General features: G+C 36.7%; 1 protein-coding gene across 7 annotated transcripts in view; it reads right to left on the bottom strand.

The window, feature by feature from the left end:
• The window catches only part of DCUN1D4 (defective in cullin neddylation 1 domain containing 4), a 43,006-nt gene that overhangs the window by 18,086 nt on the left and 9,196 nt on the right, over window positions 1–15,724 (bottom strand). For 4 of the 7 annotated variants that reach the window (XM_080639111.1, XM_080639113.1, XM_080639112.1 and 1 more), the window contains exons 2-4: window positions 15,208–15,278; window positions 14,224–14,263; window positions 6,929–7,043 (exon numbers count right to left, since the gene is read on the bottom strand). In XM_080639111.1, coding sequence (XP_080495237.1) covers window positions 6,929–6,999 — 71 coding nt within the window. In that variant the 5' untranslated portion in view covers window positions 7,000–7,043; window positions 14,224–14,263; window positions 15,208–15,278. Of the gene's footprint in view, window positions 1–6,928; window positions 7,044–8,318; window positions 8,349–14,223; window positions 14,264–14,870; window positions 15,153–15,207; window positions 15,281–15,724 lie in introns of those variants that run through there. The other 3 variants (XM_080639108.1, XM_080639109.1, XM_080639115.1) reach the window with 3 other exon arrangements.

The raw sequence follows: 15,724 nt of genomic DNA, 5'->3' as shown, positions 1-15,724 counted from the left end.
GAAGCTCAGTAACTGACCAACAAGTTTGATTTTGAGAAGCCAGAACTGATCACAGAACTTCCAGCCTATGCCAACAGAGAAATTACTTCACAAATTCAAAAAATAAAATCAGACAAAATGTAATTTTGAGCTATCCTAGTCTCTGCTACAAGCTAATTAGCCGAACAATTAGAAGTGCAGATGACACCATATCATGCGTTGTGCACAGCCAGAAGCATAAAACCATGCAACAAAAATGGCTGGATGAATCTCAAATGCCTTTTGCTCAACATAAAGAAACTAACAGCAGATCACACAGTATGCAAGACAAGGATCATTTGAAAAGGAATGTAACAGAAATGAGCAACACCAGTGCAGACCCACTATTAGTGATCTCTCACATATAAAAGATGAAACCTGTTCTCTCCCTGATGACTCCAAACACCAAATGAGTTTCTTTGCCAGTCTAGCCAAACCAGCTAGTTCTATTATCAAGAGACTCCTAATCCCTGAAGAGCTTGGTGAAGCAAGATGAGCAAGGAGTAGACAAGTATCTGACATTACAGCCTAGAACAACTTGGTCCAATTATCACAGCAAGCCCAACCTGCCAGAACAGGGTAAAGGTAATTCCAAAGACTGTGTCCTCTGAACTATCATTAACACAGATGTGATTGTCTCAAGAACAGTATAGGCAGAGGAAAAAACCACAAACTGCCAGAGACGTCTGGCATTCATTTTGTATCCTAGAGTATTCATTCCTCTTATCTTCGGAACCTTCCTGTACGTAGTACAAGATGATGTGCCTTGTCTTTGTGCTAAGGACAGCGTCTCTTGCTAAACAAATACAAACTGCCAGAACGCACAGGGTAGATATCTGAGTATTTTGGGAGCACCAAAGATCTACCGAACAGATCTGAGTTTCAAACTGCAAGTCCTCAGCGGTTCACAGCTTCCTCAAGATGAACAAGCCCCAGTACCCTCAAACAGATGCACAATCATTATGCTGACCATGTTACAGTTTATCTGCTTATCCATTGATGGTCTGTAAGAGGAACCTGCAGAGTTTCAGCCAAACAGCAGAAATGAAAGAACATCTAGCTCCAAGTGTAGAGGAGAGGGGGTGACAAAAGAAGGGGCAAGGAAGGGGAGTAAAAACCCCACAAATACCTTCCATAAAAGAAGGGCCAACAAGTATGCCCGGTACTTTTGGTACCAGAATTTGTACTACTGTCAGAGAATGCTGACACTAGAACAGGTTTGCTAAAGGGTGCCGTCTCCATCATCAGAGCTAGAAAAGTGCATGCAGAACTTTCTCCCAGAGTGCCTGCTATTGCTACCACTATTGTACAACAGTGAACTCCAGGACTTCAGTTTAGAACAACCCTTCCACTTCTGAACCCTGACACACTACCCCATCAGGAAAAAAAAAGGAAAAAAAAAAGCTACCTATGGGTAAAGAGTATGTATTTGTCTCAGATGAGACACACATGGAGGTCAAATTACTCAGATTAATATTTGCTTGAAAAATAATAGTTTTTATTAGTTTTGTATGACACTGTCAGTATCACAACAGTAACTGCAGACTTCACAAAATATTTTTTTATATTATAACCAATATTCCCTTAAGGAGCATTTAGCTTTTTCTCTTAACAGCTATTTTACCTGCTAGAAAGGAAAGAACGTGGGACAGGGCTGGGAAAAAGCAATGTGAAATTAACCAGCCCAAGTTTTTTATAAAAGTGGTATTGACTACTCAACCACGTTTAAATGAAGTTACTGTCTCAGAAATGCCTGCATCTCCAACATGACCTAAGAGCTGACTCATCCATTTTTAAGCTTGCCTTTGAAATGTTCTTATGAGCTAAGGAACTGATGTCCATGCAATAAAGATGAGACAATGCAGTTTATAACTGGAAGTGGTGTAGGTAGATGTAACCAAACTAATTAAAAAAAACTAATTGTCTAGGCCTTTCATTATCCATATCTTTTCCCGATTATCTTCTTCCATCCGTAACTGATCTGGTGGGAAAGCAAAAGCATGAAAATTCCATTCAGCTAAGAGTTAACCAGGCAAGTCACCATACATGGTCACTCTGCCAGCAAAAGAACAAGGTCATGGTAATTCTCTTCAATCTAATGAGGTCTTCACAAGTTTCGTTTTCTGCTCCTGCTCTGAGCACGCTTCAACTGTACTGACATTAGAGCTCCACCTACCACAGTAGTAACTCTGGGCTGTGTGATTCCAGAATACTCCAACCGAGATCAGTGAAAGCACTGAGTTTAGGTCACACAAAACATTCTCTTGATATGGAAGCTGGTAATCGCTCATTTGAGAGGGAAAAGAAAAAAAAACCTAAACAAAAAGGTAACAGTTCATAAAGGCAGATCAAAAGTTAACCCCTCATCAAGATTTGCAGCCTGGTTGCATCAGATGGTCAGCATTTACTGAATGAAAATGTTAAATAAGTTTACCAACAGTAGCTTTGTTTCTATTCAACCAGAACTTATTCAAAAACTTTCCCTCATTTCATCCAAGCTCCAAACTGAGTAACTAATTGCTTTCAGATTATTTATATTTTGAAAGATGCAAACTTTTGATTGACGAAGATGCCCACTTAAAATTTTGGCTGAGAATTTTCATCAGTGCAGCACAATGAAAATATTATTATAAAGCCTTACCTGTTCATTCACAATTATGATTTTAGCAATAGTTTCATAAATACTGTAGTAGAAACAAGGGGAATGAGGAAGAGATGTTTTATGATTTGGAAGGCATGACAAAGACTGCCTAAAGCAACCCTCAGCACAAATTTACTTGACTGGTAAGTTTTATGAATGAATACGTCTTATTTCTCCCTATTTTAAGACTTGCAATAATCTCTAAAGTTTAAAAATAATGTTTGGAACTTCATCAGGCTTAGTTAAGGAGCTTTACATGTAAGAGTATACACGCTAAGTCACATGACCAGTTTAAGTGTCTTCCAAAGTATTAAGTGAAGTTCACTAAAAAGGTACAGGACTGCACTGTTAGTTAATAACAACAGAACTAAAAAACCTCTCACCACTGAAGGTTTTGAAAACTTCCAAGGTTAGTACTCTCCCATTTTACTTTCTTATGCTAATAAGCATGTTGACTGTGTTTTGAAAACTTACGTTTTTCCACTACAGGGTATAGAGCTTATTACTCAATAAAGAAAATTTATTTTTCACATTAATAGACTTTAGGTGGTCCATACACACATCTGGGATATATTAGGCTCTAGATCTAATTGTTTGAAAACATATCTTTTAGGGCAGCAGAAAAATATTCCTAGTTTTCATCCTTCTAAGGTCCAGACATCCATACTGTAAAATTTCTGCCCTCAGCATGATTCTGGAATAAGGAGTAGAATTATTTTTTAAATGAGACTATCAGAAAGAAGACATTACATTATACAGCTCAGCTTTCCCTAAGGAAAAAGTAAGTACTTGGCTATAGATAAACAGCATTAGATAATCACGCAGTGAGGACTATATTCTTACTGAGTAAGTACCAGTACATGAAACTTGCTTTACCTTTCCTAAGACATTAACAGAGTGAATATTCAGAAATGTATACTTAACTCAAATTTGAGAATACCCTATGCCGTATTTTAAGTAGAATAAAGTCAAGACTGTGATACTGGGAGGAAAATACAAACTAAGTCTTCAAGTCATTATGTTCTGGTTAATGTGTGCTAAACTATTTACCTCCAATAGCTATTCTTTAAGGTAGAATAAATTTTACTGCGATCCAGAAAAGAATATACCAAGTTCTTTTCACTATACATCATCTGGTATAAAAACTTCCTCCCACTGAAACACTGCATTCATGGTTCAAGCTGACTTTATGAACATTAATTAAACAACTTCAAGCTCTCATTATGTAAGAGTGGGATGCTAAAGAACACGTTTGGAATCTTTGTTTTCCCTAATCAGTCTATGCACGAGATCAGCATTTCCAAATAACTTCACTAAAAACTAGATTTATTCCTATGTTTTTCCTCAAAAGCCAGTGTCACTATTCCACTAATCTTTCCAAGGTAAGGCTGTAACCCTAACAGCCTAGAACTGAGTGTGAAAGCTATTACAAGCTCTCTGGTATTAGATGTGTTTATGAGTTTAAGAGACTTTAGAAATCACCCTCTCTTTCAGCAAAGAGGCCTGCTGAAATAAACTTTCTGGAAAGAATATATATCTCAAAATTACTCCTGTAATAGTTGAACACACCCCAAGTAGTGAAGACTGAAGACATCACACAACAAAACTACCCAAGAAAGGATTTAAAAGACAAATTCATTTCCTTTGTATAGGCAAACCAGGAGGAATTATCAACATCTGGTCACAGCTGCGATAACACTGCTAAGGATAACACCCCTTTGATAATCTTAAAACTATTACCTAACACTTTCCCACTGAAAATAAACAGGAGACTTGCAATTACGGAATTTATTTGTTAATGTTGCTCTGGTAAGTTTGACATTATAACTGAGAAACATACAAAACTTATGTCATTGCATAAGCATTTGAAGTGACAAATTATCTGTTAGGAAATACAATCTCTGCTGCAGAGAACATGTATTTTTTCCATTGGAAGTAGACATTCAAGAACAGAACTCTGACTACCTTTTTGCTTAATATGGAATCCACAGGCTAATGTCCCTTAAATGCTTACCCTGAGTTACCAGTTACTAGCTTCTAGAATTCTGTCTCTAAAACAGAAGGGATAGTAAAGAACTGGGCCTAGAACCCCTTATTCCATAAACTGGCATTGCACTAACCATACTGGGTTTATTACACACAGCACTCTTTACATACAGCATAAAAGGAAACGGCTTTGCAAATAATTAGGTTTGCCACAGCACACTGCTGTAGATTCCTGATTTCAGATGTATTTCAGCTTCACAAACTGAGATGTCTGACCTCCAAAGACCAAACGTGACAAGCATAAGCTCCACCTGACAAACATGCATGGCAGTAGGAGACAGCTTGCTCTTTGTCTAACTTGTTCACAGAAGGTTACAGGGGCATAAGCCAAATCTGGAGAAACCCTTCCTTCCTTGAAAGAAAATAGAGATCCAAAACTGAGCTGAATGTTCAACAAATGACTTCATATTGCCAGTCATGTTGAAATAAGAACAGTCTTCTTGAAGACCAAAAGAAAAGAAACTTACACACTGGGAAGCAGAGAAAGCCTGCAAACCTTTAGAAGTTAAGAAGGAAGACAGATAAAAATTGGAACTACATCAGACAAGGATATTCCCCCTGCAGCCCATGACAGGCAGGTCTGGTTTCACCTCCACTTGTAAAAGCAGGCTAAGGTCTTCCTTTTAATAAAGCCTTAAGTGGCAGTAGAACGAAGACTACAGCCGTTACTTATAAGCTGAAAAGCAGATATATATAAAAATATATATATAAAATCCTTCAAATTATGCTTTCAAAAAACTCTTAAAAATTTTATATATACTACTTATAGAGTAAGAAATCAGTTTCTTATCATTTTCTTATTTGAATTACACAAATCAGTATGTCTTACAGACAACCTTACTCTCCTAGGGCTTTTGGGCTGTTTTGTTTTACCAGTGTCTTGGCAAAGGGAGATAGAGTTAAATTTTGTGAGCCTCTCTACTTAAGATTCTAGAAACATTCTGTCCTTGTTTCACTTCCATATTGCATGCATACATTTGAATAAGCTGTAATGTTCTCTATCAACTATTTAGCTTTTGTATATTATTATTTCTGAAAAACGACAAAATATATTAAGATGTTGTGCTGCTTTTTTGTTCTTGCTAGTGTTACATACACAAAGCAATGAAAGGGGGAGTTGAAATCTCTTTTTCTCCATCAACAGATCATTTAATAAATTCCACTGCAGCTACAGTTGTGCAACCTTATTAAACACAATGGAGTTATAGAGGCATAACCAGAGGCTCAATTTGGCTACTAGCATTTTTCTTACTTATGCTAGAGAATAAAAAGTAAAGCATCCAGCCTGATTTCAGGCTGACAGTTAGAACTGCATCTTTCTACCTTCCTGAATTACTTGTTATGGAAGCACGTGTTTTCCGAGTCACCAGTAATACATGAATGTAATAGAGCTCAAATTCTACTGACAAGACACAGTGGCAAACAAACTTTCTGCTGTATACCTCACTTTTCAACATCATGACAGTCCTGCACCTATCATGCAGGAGTGTAGAGTCCTGTTCTCCCACAAGTTTTGAATTCAGTGCACGTAAACAGTAACTATCTTGCACACAAAAAGCACATTCGATGTGCTCCATTTTGAATGACTGAGGCTGACTGAACATACACATACTGAAAATCCAACACTTCAAAAACTCTCAGCTGTGCAACTGCTACACCAAAAGAATACACTTCTTGCACACATAGTTACAACCCACTTGCGCTCCTGCTGCCCAGAGGAAAGCTGAGCAGCGCTGCCTTAGTCACCACTCCAACTGGCTACCACCTTGCCTGGGCAATCTTCACCTTTCCCTTACACAGTAAGCATCTAATCACAACATGACTAGCAGGACTTCAGGTTAAGAACTGACAGGACCATAACTACATTAACTTTTCCAACAGGCTGTAGATGAGAATGCTCAATCCAGATCTTATATATGTATACATAAAGATACTACTGTATCTCTTCAAAGTTGTTTTTGAACAAGCAAGTATCTCTACTTTGACAGCTGGAAAACTACAACAAGAAGTTCCCTATGAGCTTCTTGTACAACTAGAAAAAGGTGAGATGCAAGCTGAACTTTGATGTGCTTCTTGATATCCCACAGTGCAATCACAGGCTATGGTTCCATATTGAGAAACCAAGCAAATTTGAATACCATTTCCATTAGTATTTAAAAACATGATCATATCAGCTATTCAACTTTAGATATTCCAGTCTTAGCTCATGGTAAGATGACATACCCATCATGTCTACTTTTCTTAGCAGATAAATCATCTCCTGTTGCAGGTCTCCTCTTTTTCCTTGGAGGCATCACTTTACTAAAGCAGTCAGATGAACTGCAAGACCGGAGACTTCCTACAGAGGGAATTAAAAACACCAGTACAAGAAATGAAACTGTTGCAGACCAGTTAAACTGTGTCCACTAATAGGCATATTACAAAGGGAATGGAAGGAAGGAAGTTAGTGTATTTAAAAATTACAAAAGAAATGGTCTCCTTTCAATAGCAAAATCCATCTCACTTTTACATGGTGTTATATGACCAAATTTCAGTTAAGGCCAAAAGTACTATAGCAAAATGTACAGTAGTACCAGTGCTACTTCAGTCTAACAAAAGGCAAGAACTGAGACTATCCTGAGGAAGCATTTAAGTCCTCAAAAAGGCATCCTTATTTTTAGTCATTTATTCAAATCAGGACTTCTAGATGTTGTTCATTACTTTTTGAAATACAGATGTGACTCAAAACCTAGAGAACCTACCTCTAGAAAACAATCTTTTCCCCAAGTTTTTTTATGACACAGAGATCAAGGGGTAGGAAAGGTTTTGTTTGTTTGTTCTTTTTGTCTTTGTTTTCTTGGGGGGAGGAGGGGGACAGAATGGGACAGGGGAAGAGACATTCAGCAACCACAATGGGAAAAAGTAAGTGTCTGTCTGTATCATTTGGTCTGGATAATTTTCAAAAGGGTGAAGGTCCCCAGGTAGGAAACAGCCAATTCAAGACACTGATGCCAATTAAGTAGCAGTCTTTCCCTCCCCTTCTCTCAGCTACATACTCCTATGTGACTCTTCAGTGTGCCAATCGAGCTCACCAAACCTGTAGATAATTAACCCAAGCAAAAAAGAGCAACAACCTTCTGTACATTAGCACAAGAAAGAGCAGAGGACCAGCCCTTTTGACCACAGCAAGTCGTTAAATTGCTTTTGCTGTCTCATGAAAACAGTAAGCTAGCACTCCAGGCAAAATTTTGTCCTACTTTCATATACTGAAGACCACATGGACACCTGAGAAAGGTGTGTGAAAGAGCAGCTCACAGAGCTATCATAGCTCTAAGTGTTACACAGAGAATTTTAAAAGGAAAGGAAGAAAGAGGTGAGGTATAAAAATCCAGACACAAAGCAATGCCAAAGAAAACTTGCAAGAAAATATGAAGAACTTCAGCATGCCTAAGCTGCCTTCTCTTAGCTTCAACAGCACCCAAGTTTAGCTATGCTTTATTAAGATGCCCACAAAATCTTTAAGTCACGGCACAAAAGCAAGCAATAAAACTTTGAGTACTTTTTGACACCACGGGAGCAGACTGAAATTAGAGGCCCAATTCCCAACAAATACTAACGGCAATCTTTTGCTTACCTATTCTTCGTATCTTTGAAAGCCTCTCTCCTGTTATAGGAGAAACACATGTAAGGAACCTTACAGCCTCACAGGCTTTGCTACATGTACTTTATTTTAAACATGCACTGAAACTATCATACATATGAAACTAAGGATTTTTCTAGTATTAGGCAAGACGTTCAAACAAGTTTTTACGTCAAGATGAACTAATTTGGTTTTAACTAATATAGCTTTTGCACATAGTATGCCTTCTTTGGTCTTACCTTTATATTAATTTCTAGTAAGAATAAAATTAATCTCTCTAGTTCAAGAAATACTCTTTCCAATTAATTCTTCCCATGTATTCCTTTTTCTTTTTACACTGAAGCTCTCTCACCCCAGCATCTTCCAGGAAAGTATGGCAATACCTACACTGACTTCTAGGAAAAAAGTTTTAAGAGTATTGTAAAATCAAATTATTATTTAACCAGTTATCAAAAAACTTTCAAGCATTATACCCCATAAACTCCTATCACATGAAAAAATCATAACGGCTGTGTCAGGAGAATACACTTCTGGAATACATTACAAAAGGAAATTAGCTATAATAATACTTATCTTCTCCTCCTCACCAATATTTGATACATTTGAAACATGTCTGCCAGAGACCATCAAGAACTCACAATATGCCAGATGCATTTTACTACCGAGATTAAACAAAGGAACCTGACCTGCTGAATGTCATTTGTTTCCCCTGATTATGCCTGCAAATTAATGATACTGCAAAATCATATTCCCAGAAGTTATTGAGAGTGCAATGCTCTATGGCTTTTTAGATCAATTTTCAAAGACTCTACCAGTATTTTTTGAAAACCTACACAAACTAAAAACACTTAAAATGACAGCAGAACAGATGGCTCAGAGACAGCCAGACTTAGACACACATTAAACTTAATAAATGAAAACGTGTGCTAATGAATACCTTGTTTTGGAAAATACATATGTACTTGAGTACAACCTGTAGCTATCTCCTTCCTTCAAGAGCAATTTGAACTGTTTTAAATGCCTTTCTTTAAAAAGAGAATCACAAGCATTGGATGCTGGTAAAATGCAAGAAAAAACCACCAACCCGTCCCAGGTTTGTCTAGTTTACTAGTTATTTGGCTGTGAAAAGAAATATGCAAGGCCTCTGTGAAAAGTTAAGCACAGTGAAAGATTAAAATGAAATTAATAAAAATAAGTAAAAATAAAACTGTTATAGAACATGAAAATTATTTTGACAGATCTGCAACCCCATACAAACCAAAGAATTTAACCCAAAGATTCCTGCTTGAAGTCTTTTCCTCATTAAATGACAGGACATTTTTAGGAAGATGGCTTAAGCGGTTTTAAAGGCTTATACTGATAACAGAATTCACCATAACCCAATTTCTCCAATGACTCATACGAAAAACTTGTACCCTTTCTTGGTTTGAATGTATCTAGTTGCAGCTTTCAAACTGACAGAAAAAGGAAGAAAAGAGATAGCTCAGAAATTGGTAAGTGGCTATTAAATGCATATGGACATCCCCTCACACACATACACACACAGACACCAGGTGGACAAACATATTGTACATGCTTTTAGAGATTTAATATCTTAGTAACTGAGGCTTGGAGCAAGTCCGCTATGTTTTAACTGCTGAATAATCTCTAAAGTACTAAAAAAACCAGTACAAGACTGTTACTTCAAAAGTATTTCCTTTTGTTACTAGAATCAGTACCCTGAATTTGAAGGGCAGTTATAATTTCCCTGCAACAAACTCCAAAAATACTGTTGGTTTGGTTTTCTTTTTTAATCTTTCATTCCCATCTAAAGCTAAAAATTATCAGAGAGTTTGGGTCTTTTCATTTAAATTCTTGCAATTTCTTATTTCACAGTACAGGTCACTAAGTACCATCAATATTAATCTTTCCTACACAGAGCTTTCTAATTCTACATGTAATTTCTAGATCTAGCCTTTCAGTATTAATTCCACTTCTCAAAGGTCTGATCATCTGTAAACATTCATGCAGCTCCCTCTGACTTCAGCAAAGTTTGACAGAACTTTACTTACCGAGGGCCACTTCTCTGATGTGATTATCTTCAAAGTTTCTTACTCCTGGGTCTCAACTCAAGATTGGCAGAACCCTTCTAGTTCTCACTGGGTTTTTGACATTTGAAGAGAACATTTGCAAGATAGAGCCTCCAAATGGCTGCCAAATAGGCCAACATCAGTCAAAAGCCTGCCGAGTGTAAATGTTGTTTACCAGACATTCTACTCAGTACTTCCAAATTTGCAGAAGACAAAGCTACCCATGGAAAGATCAACTTAAGAGCTAAAATTCACCCTAAGAGATCTAAACCAGTATGCAAGATAATCATCACAAGAGAGGGACACTCCTAGAATAGCAACAAAATCAGAACAAATGAAAAAGAAAAAACAGAGGTCAATAATAAGAACTCTGCAAGGAGGTCCCTGCAGAAGCGATTTACAGACATATAATTTCCACCTTCTCCCTAGATAATGCCTGTGAATAATCCTGCTCTTCTGACGCTTAAGTAGAGGGATGTTTCAAACAAAAAATATTTAAAAACTGTGAATGCTGAAGCAATTGGAAGGGTAAAGCTGCTCATTTAATGATGCAACAAGACCACAACAAGCACAAGTTAACAATCGGTATTTTTCAGATACAAGATGAGAAAACTAGGATACTCATCAAAACATCAAACAATCTTGCAATCTTGTTGTAAAAGGAAAAATCACTGTATCTTGAATTCCACACTACAGAAGCCCTTTGGACTGGAGAGGATTTTTTCTCTAAAAGAACAGAAAAAATAGTAAAGGCAAAGGTATTTTTTTTTCCCCTACAAGCTTCAAGAACAGCAATGAAGACATTACCTCTTCTTTAAATAAGCCAGGTGACAACAGGAATTTTACTTTCACTTTTAAAGACATTTTCGTCTGGATAGGTCAGTCACAATTTAAGCTACTGTAAGTTACTAGATTTGTAGTTATGATATAAAACCAACTTATTTCCAACTCTAGAGAGTTTTTCAAGTTAATGCATATACACACTATGAAAACGGAACTGTTTACAGAATCCGAATGCCTGCTTTTCTTACCCTCACAAAGAGCTGAAAAGGGTAAGGCCCATGACATTGCAGCCTACCTTATTTTTCAGACATATATACGGGCACTGAATGCACTGAATAAAAGGTAAAACCTCACATTTTCTGAGACTGCAATCTCGATGCCAGATCCATCTTCGCTCCCAAATCACTGAAGGAATTTTAAAACTGCCACCCTCTAGCTCTTTGTTAAGATCTGGTTCCAAAAGAGAAATCTGTCAAATACTTATAAAAGATATAATTTGCTTAAAGTCATTTAGATGTCCAGTATATATAGTTAGCTCAGAAACAAGTGCTTTGAAATAAATGCAATACGCATTAAAAGTTCATTATAAATATTGACATAAAATTGAAATACTTCAGTTTTTTAAATAGCTTTTAGAAATCTCAACTAAATTTAGACATGCATTTGTTAAGTCATCTCAAAAGCAGGGCCCACAATGTAATAACATTAGCCAGGGTAATTATGTCAGAAAACAAACAGTTATCTGGAAGGATAAGGCTTGCTCCAGATGATTCAGAGTGTAAAAAGAATTTTTAAAACTAAAAAAACCCAAACAAACATTTTGAGATGAGTTTGGCAACATGCAAAGAATCTTTGGCTATAGTTATTAACATGACTTTCAATTGAGTTCTGGACAGAGAAGCTCAAATTCACAGCATCTATGCAGTTCTATGAACTGCGTAACAAAATTAATAGGTCACTATTAATAGGACACTTCTTACTATGCAGTCACTAATACCGGAAAACAGAAGTTCCAAAAATTTAGGCACATCACAATCAAACAATTTACATAAGGCTGTCCAGTAAGATGTTTCAGAATTGTCAAGTCCCACAAAAACAGGCACAGGAGACTTCATTGTGCTATATTTACAACAGCCAAAATATCTCCTTGCCTGTGTATTTGTCCTCATATGAGGAAAACCAAGCACAGATTTTGACCAAATTCACGGGGGAGTTATGCAACTACTGGAGCTTCATCTTTTTCTACCAGGAGACATACAGTAGGACAGAAGCATACGAAATACTGCAAACAGCTCTGATACTGGCAGCCTGCCAGTATCAACCCCTGCTTTTGGTTCTCACTTCATACTTGTTCCTGGTTTGAAAGGTTCTTTTATGACTATTGTAAAAATTTACTAGGATTTTGTGCCCACTCATTCAATGGGCATGTTTAAGGCTTTTGAAACAGCTTAATTCAAGGAACAGAATCAAAGCAACCAAAGCAACAGGTGTCAGTATAAAGCAGTTCATCAAGAGCAGTAACATGTTCAAAACTCTCCAACAGAGGTAATCAGAGCTCTGAGGCTAGTTTCTTACACTGACCTTTATAAACGAATTGCTAGGAAAGAAATAAGATAAATTCTAATTATCTTAAGCATACCTACTTTTATTGATTGGTGACAGAACGGGACTACATCAGTGCTTCACAACAACTTTTTATAATCAAAAGTAAGCAAAGAATGTATTTTCAAACATGGAATAAGTATGTATCTGTGTTTAGTTTTAGCAACTGGATCACAAAGTGGAAAATTCCAAGACTCCAATCGGGAGATGGGAGAGGACATTAGTTCTAACATGCAGACAATAAAATCTCTTTGATCTACCTGCCTCAACTTTTTCTGCAAAGGTTTTTATTTACATGATCAGCTAATTTCAAGTACCAAATCACTAACCAAACTGAAGGAAATATTTCACAGAAGCCTTTTCTGGCTAGGGTAAGACAGTTCAACTATGAAACAAAGTCACCTGTCACCATATGGAAGAGGGTACATAAGCCCCAAGTGAGCTCTGTCCGATCCCAAACAATGCAGTCTTATGCATCAATTCTCATTGCTCCAGGCTAAGAGTGTGCTAGATTTATAAGTGTGTCCCAGAAATCTCGAGCAGAAGCTGACAGCTCTCTCCACTTTTTGAAGCGCTCAAGGTAACATCAGCAAAAATAGCCAGCACCTCAGGATAGGTAAAAACTTTGAGACAGATGGTAGGACAGATATGGCCAGTTTTAAAGAACAATTCTGCTGAGTGATCAAGGCTTGAAGCCAGTAAGCTATTTTCCTTCCTCCTTAGGTATCATGCCTGAAACACAGAAAGGAAGGAAGAAAAAGAAATCAAGGAAGATACCAGCTCACAAATTACGAGTGCAAAGGAGGTAACAAAAGTTGCAAGATATCAAGTCACAAAGCACAAATGCTGATGAATCAAGAACGGCAGCAAGCTATTACAAAGCACCTGAGATGAAGGCCTTCAAAAACAATGATATTTTATGGAACAGAAAACAGATTTGGCCTAATAAATAGTCCTTAGACACCAACTGAAAATCTGCACAAGAAACAGGAACAACCTGTATCAAAACCACTCAAGAAAAAAGCTGAATTGTTTGGAGCACAGCATTTAAACTCGGTCACAGGCATCACAATAGCCACAAGAAGTCTTGCTTCTGCTCTGTTCTCGATGATCTTTCAAGAGAGTCAAAGCACTGTAAGAATATGGGTATTATGCTAGTCTAATGGGTTGAGTCCAAGGAGTGAGAAATTTTTCCATCTTCTAAACTATTTACACTAAGAAATAGCAAAATGACAGATACTGCTGAAGCCTGCATGAGTCCTTCACAACTGGATAAATTAAAAGCACAAACATCTATTTTGAAGCAGATTTTAAAAAATCCTGGCACTTCAGTTCTAAAACTCCTTTAGCTTTCTAAAAATATAATGTTCAATAATGTTAGAGACTTCTTTGATGAAGTGTGCTTAAATTGTTTCAATCTACTTTACTATATCCCTATTAAATACCTGTCTGATGATCGTCTTGACCAACGTCCTCTGTCAGATTCTGCAAGAGAGTGGGAATGACACAGTTTAACAAGATGGTGATCTTCATTGTTCAGCCATGTTTTTAATCTTTATTTGATATTATTCATCTTAATTACTTAAGGATCCTCTAGCTAAAACTGGAGAGCCTTTGTGTTTCCAGTTCATATTAACCCAAGAAGTTATCCTTGCACATTTGTCTAAAAAGTTCAAGCATAATCTTAAAAAAAACAACACAAAACAAATAAAAACCTCAAAAATATTTTTCAAATTATTTAATCAAAACCATACCAAACTATGTTTCAAAAGTGGAAATAACTATCTATAGGATGGGGAATTTTGCACTGTTGTACTGGACAATTCCACTAATAAATGCAGTATTAGAAAGGTTGAGTTTACAACAGAAATGCTTTAAGGATAAACATAGTTGTTCTAAAGAAAACTGATTAAAACCCAACTGAAAACGTTTCCATTAAATTTGCAGCATGCACACAAAAGCCATATCAGCATTTCCAGCTATGGCTACCATAGAACAGATGTAAATGCACAGCAGACAAGCAGGGACAGTCTTCAAAAAAAAAAAAAAAAATAAATCCTGTTTCACTGTTTGCATGGCTGTAAGAGGATACCTTGTCCATTCAGGAGGTTTTCCAAAAGAACTATGAGAAGCTGGATAATGATGATGATTACCAATATTTGACATATCTGGGAAAACTTCTTCCGTGGAGATATCACTCAGATTCAATGCTGCAGTGAACAGTGCTCAAACTCCACTCTGATCCCCAGCATATAATCTTGCACGTTTTCCTAGTACTACTTATTTCTTAACAGATTCAAAACCTACAGCTTCTCATGCAAAAATACAGTCATAACTTTTGAAAGTGTAATCACTTAATGATTTCAATCACAAAACATTCTAGACTAAAGCCTCAGCTATTCTGCTAAGAGAAAATGGCAAGTCATTACCAGCCTATTGAGGGTGTGGTAAATCTTGTGAATATTTGCCAGTGTTGATAGGTGAGAATTCAGTTGAAAATCTAGAGGGGACAAAAAAAAGAAAAGTTTTAAACTCTCTCATTTCCAGCTGCAGCAACTGAGATCTTTGTATGTTCTGGTCATTTAAGAAAAACATCACATGACTAGAAAGTAAAAGCCACCTTCACATTTTTTCAGCACCAACATTTTCAACACAAGTGGAATAAGTGAAACCTGCAAAAGACATCCTAGATATACATTTCTTCTTAAGGCATGGATCACCCTCAGCAAAACAGAACTATGGCTAACTCTATCCAAACATAAAATTATATTAAAAATAAATATTTACTATTTTTTCCTTTAAATTGGGAATCATTCTGATTTCCATGCTACTCAGTCCTTCTGTTCTGTCTATTCCAAACCAATCTAAATATCATGTAACATTCTAAAATCCTTACTAAAAATGCTAGGGGTTTTTAAAAGCTGATTTTATTAATATACATGTACC

This window comes from Psittacula echo, assembly GCF_963264785.1.
Source record: "Psittacula echo genome assembly, chromosome: 1".
Taxonomy (NCBI): domain Eukaryota; kingdom Metazoa; phylum Chordata; class Aves; order Psittaciformes; family Psittacidae; genus Psittacula; species Psittacula echo.
Note: the sequence above shows the minus strand (reverse complement) of the source record. Positions and strands in the feature narration are given on the sequence as shown.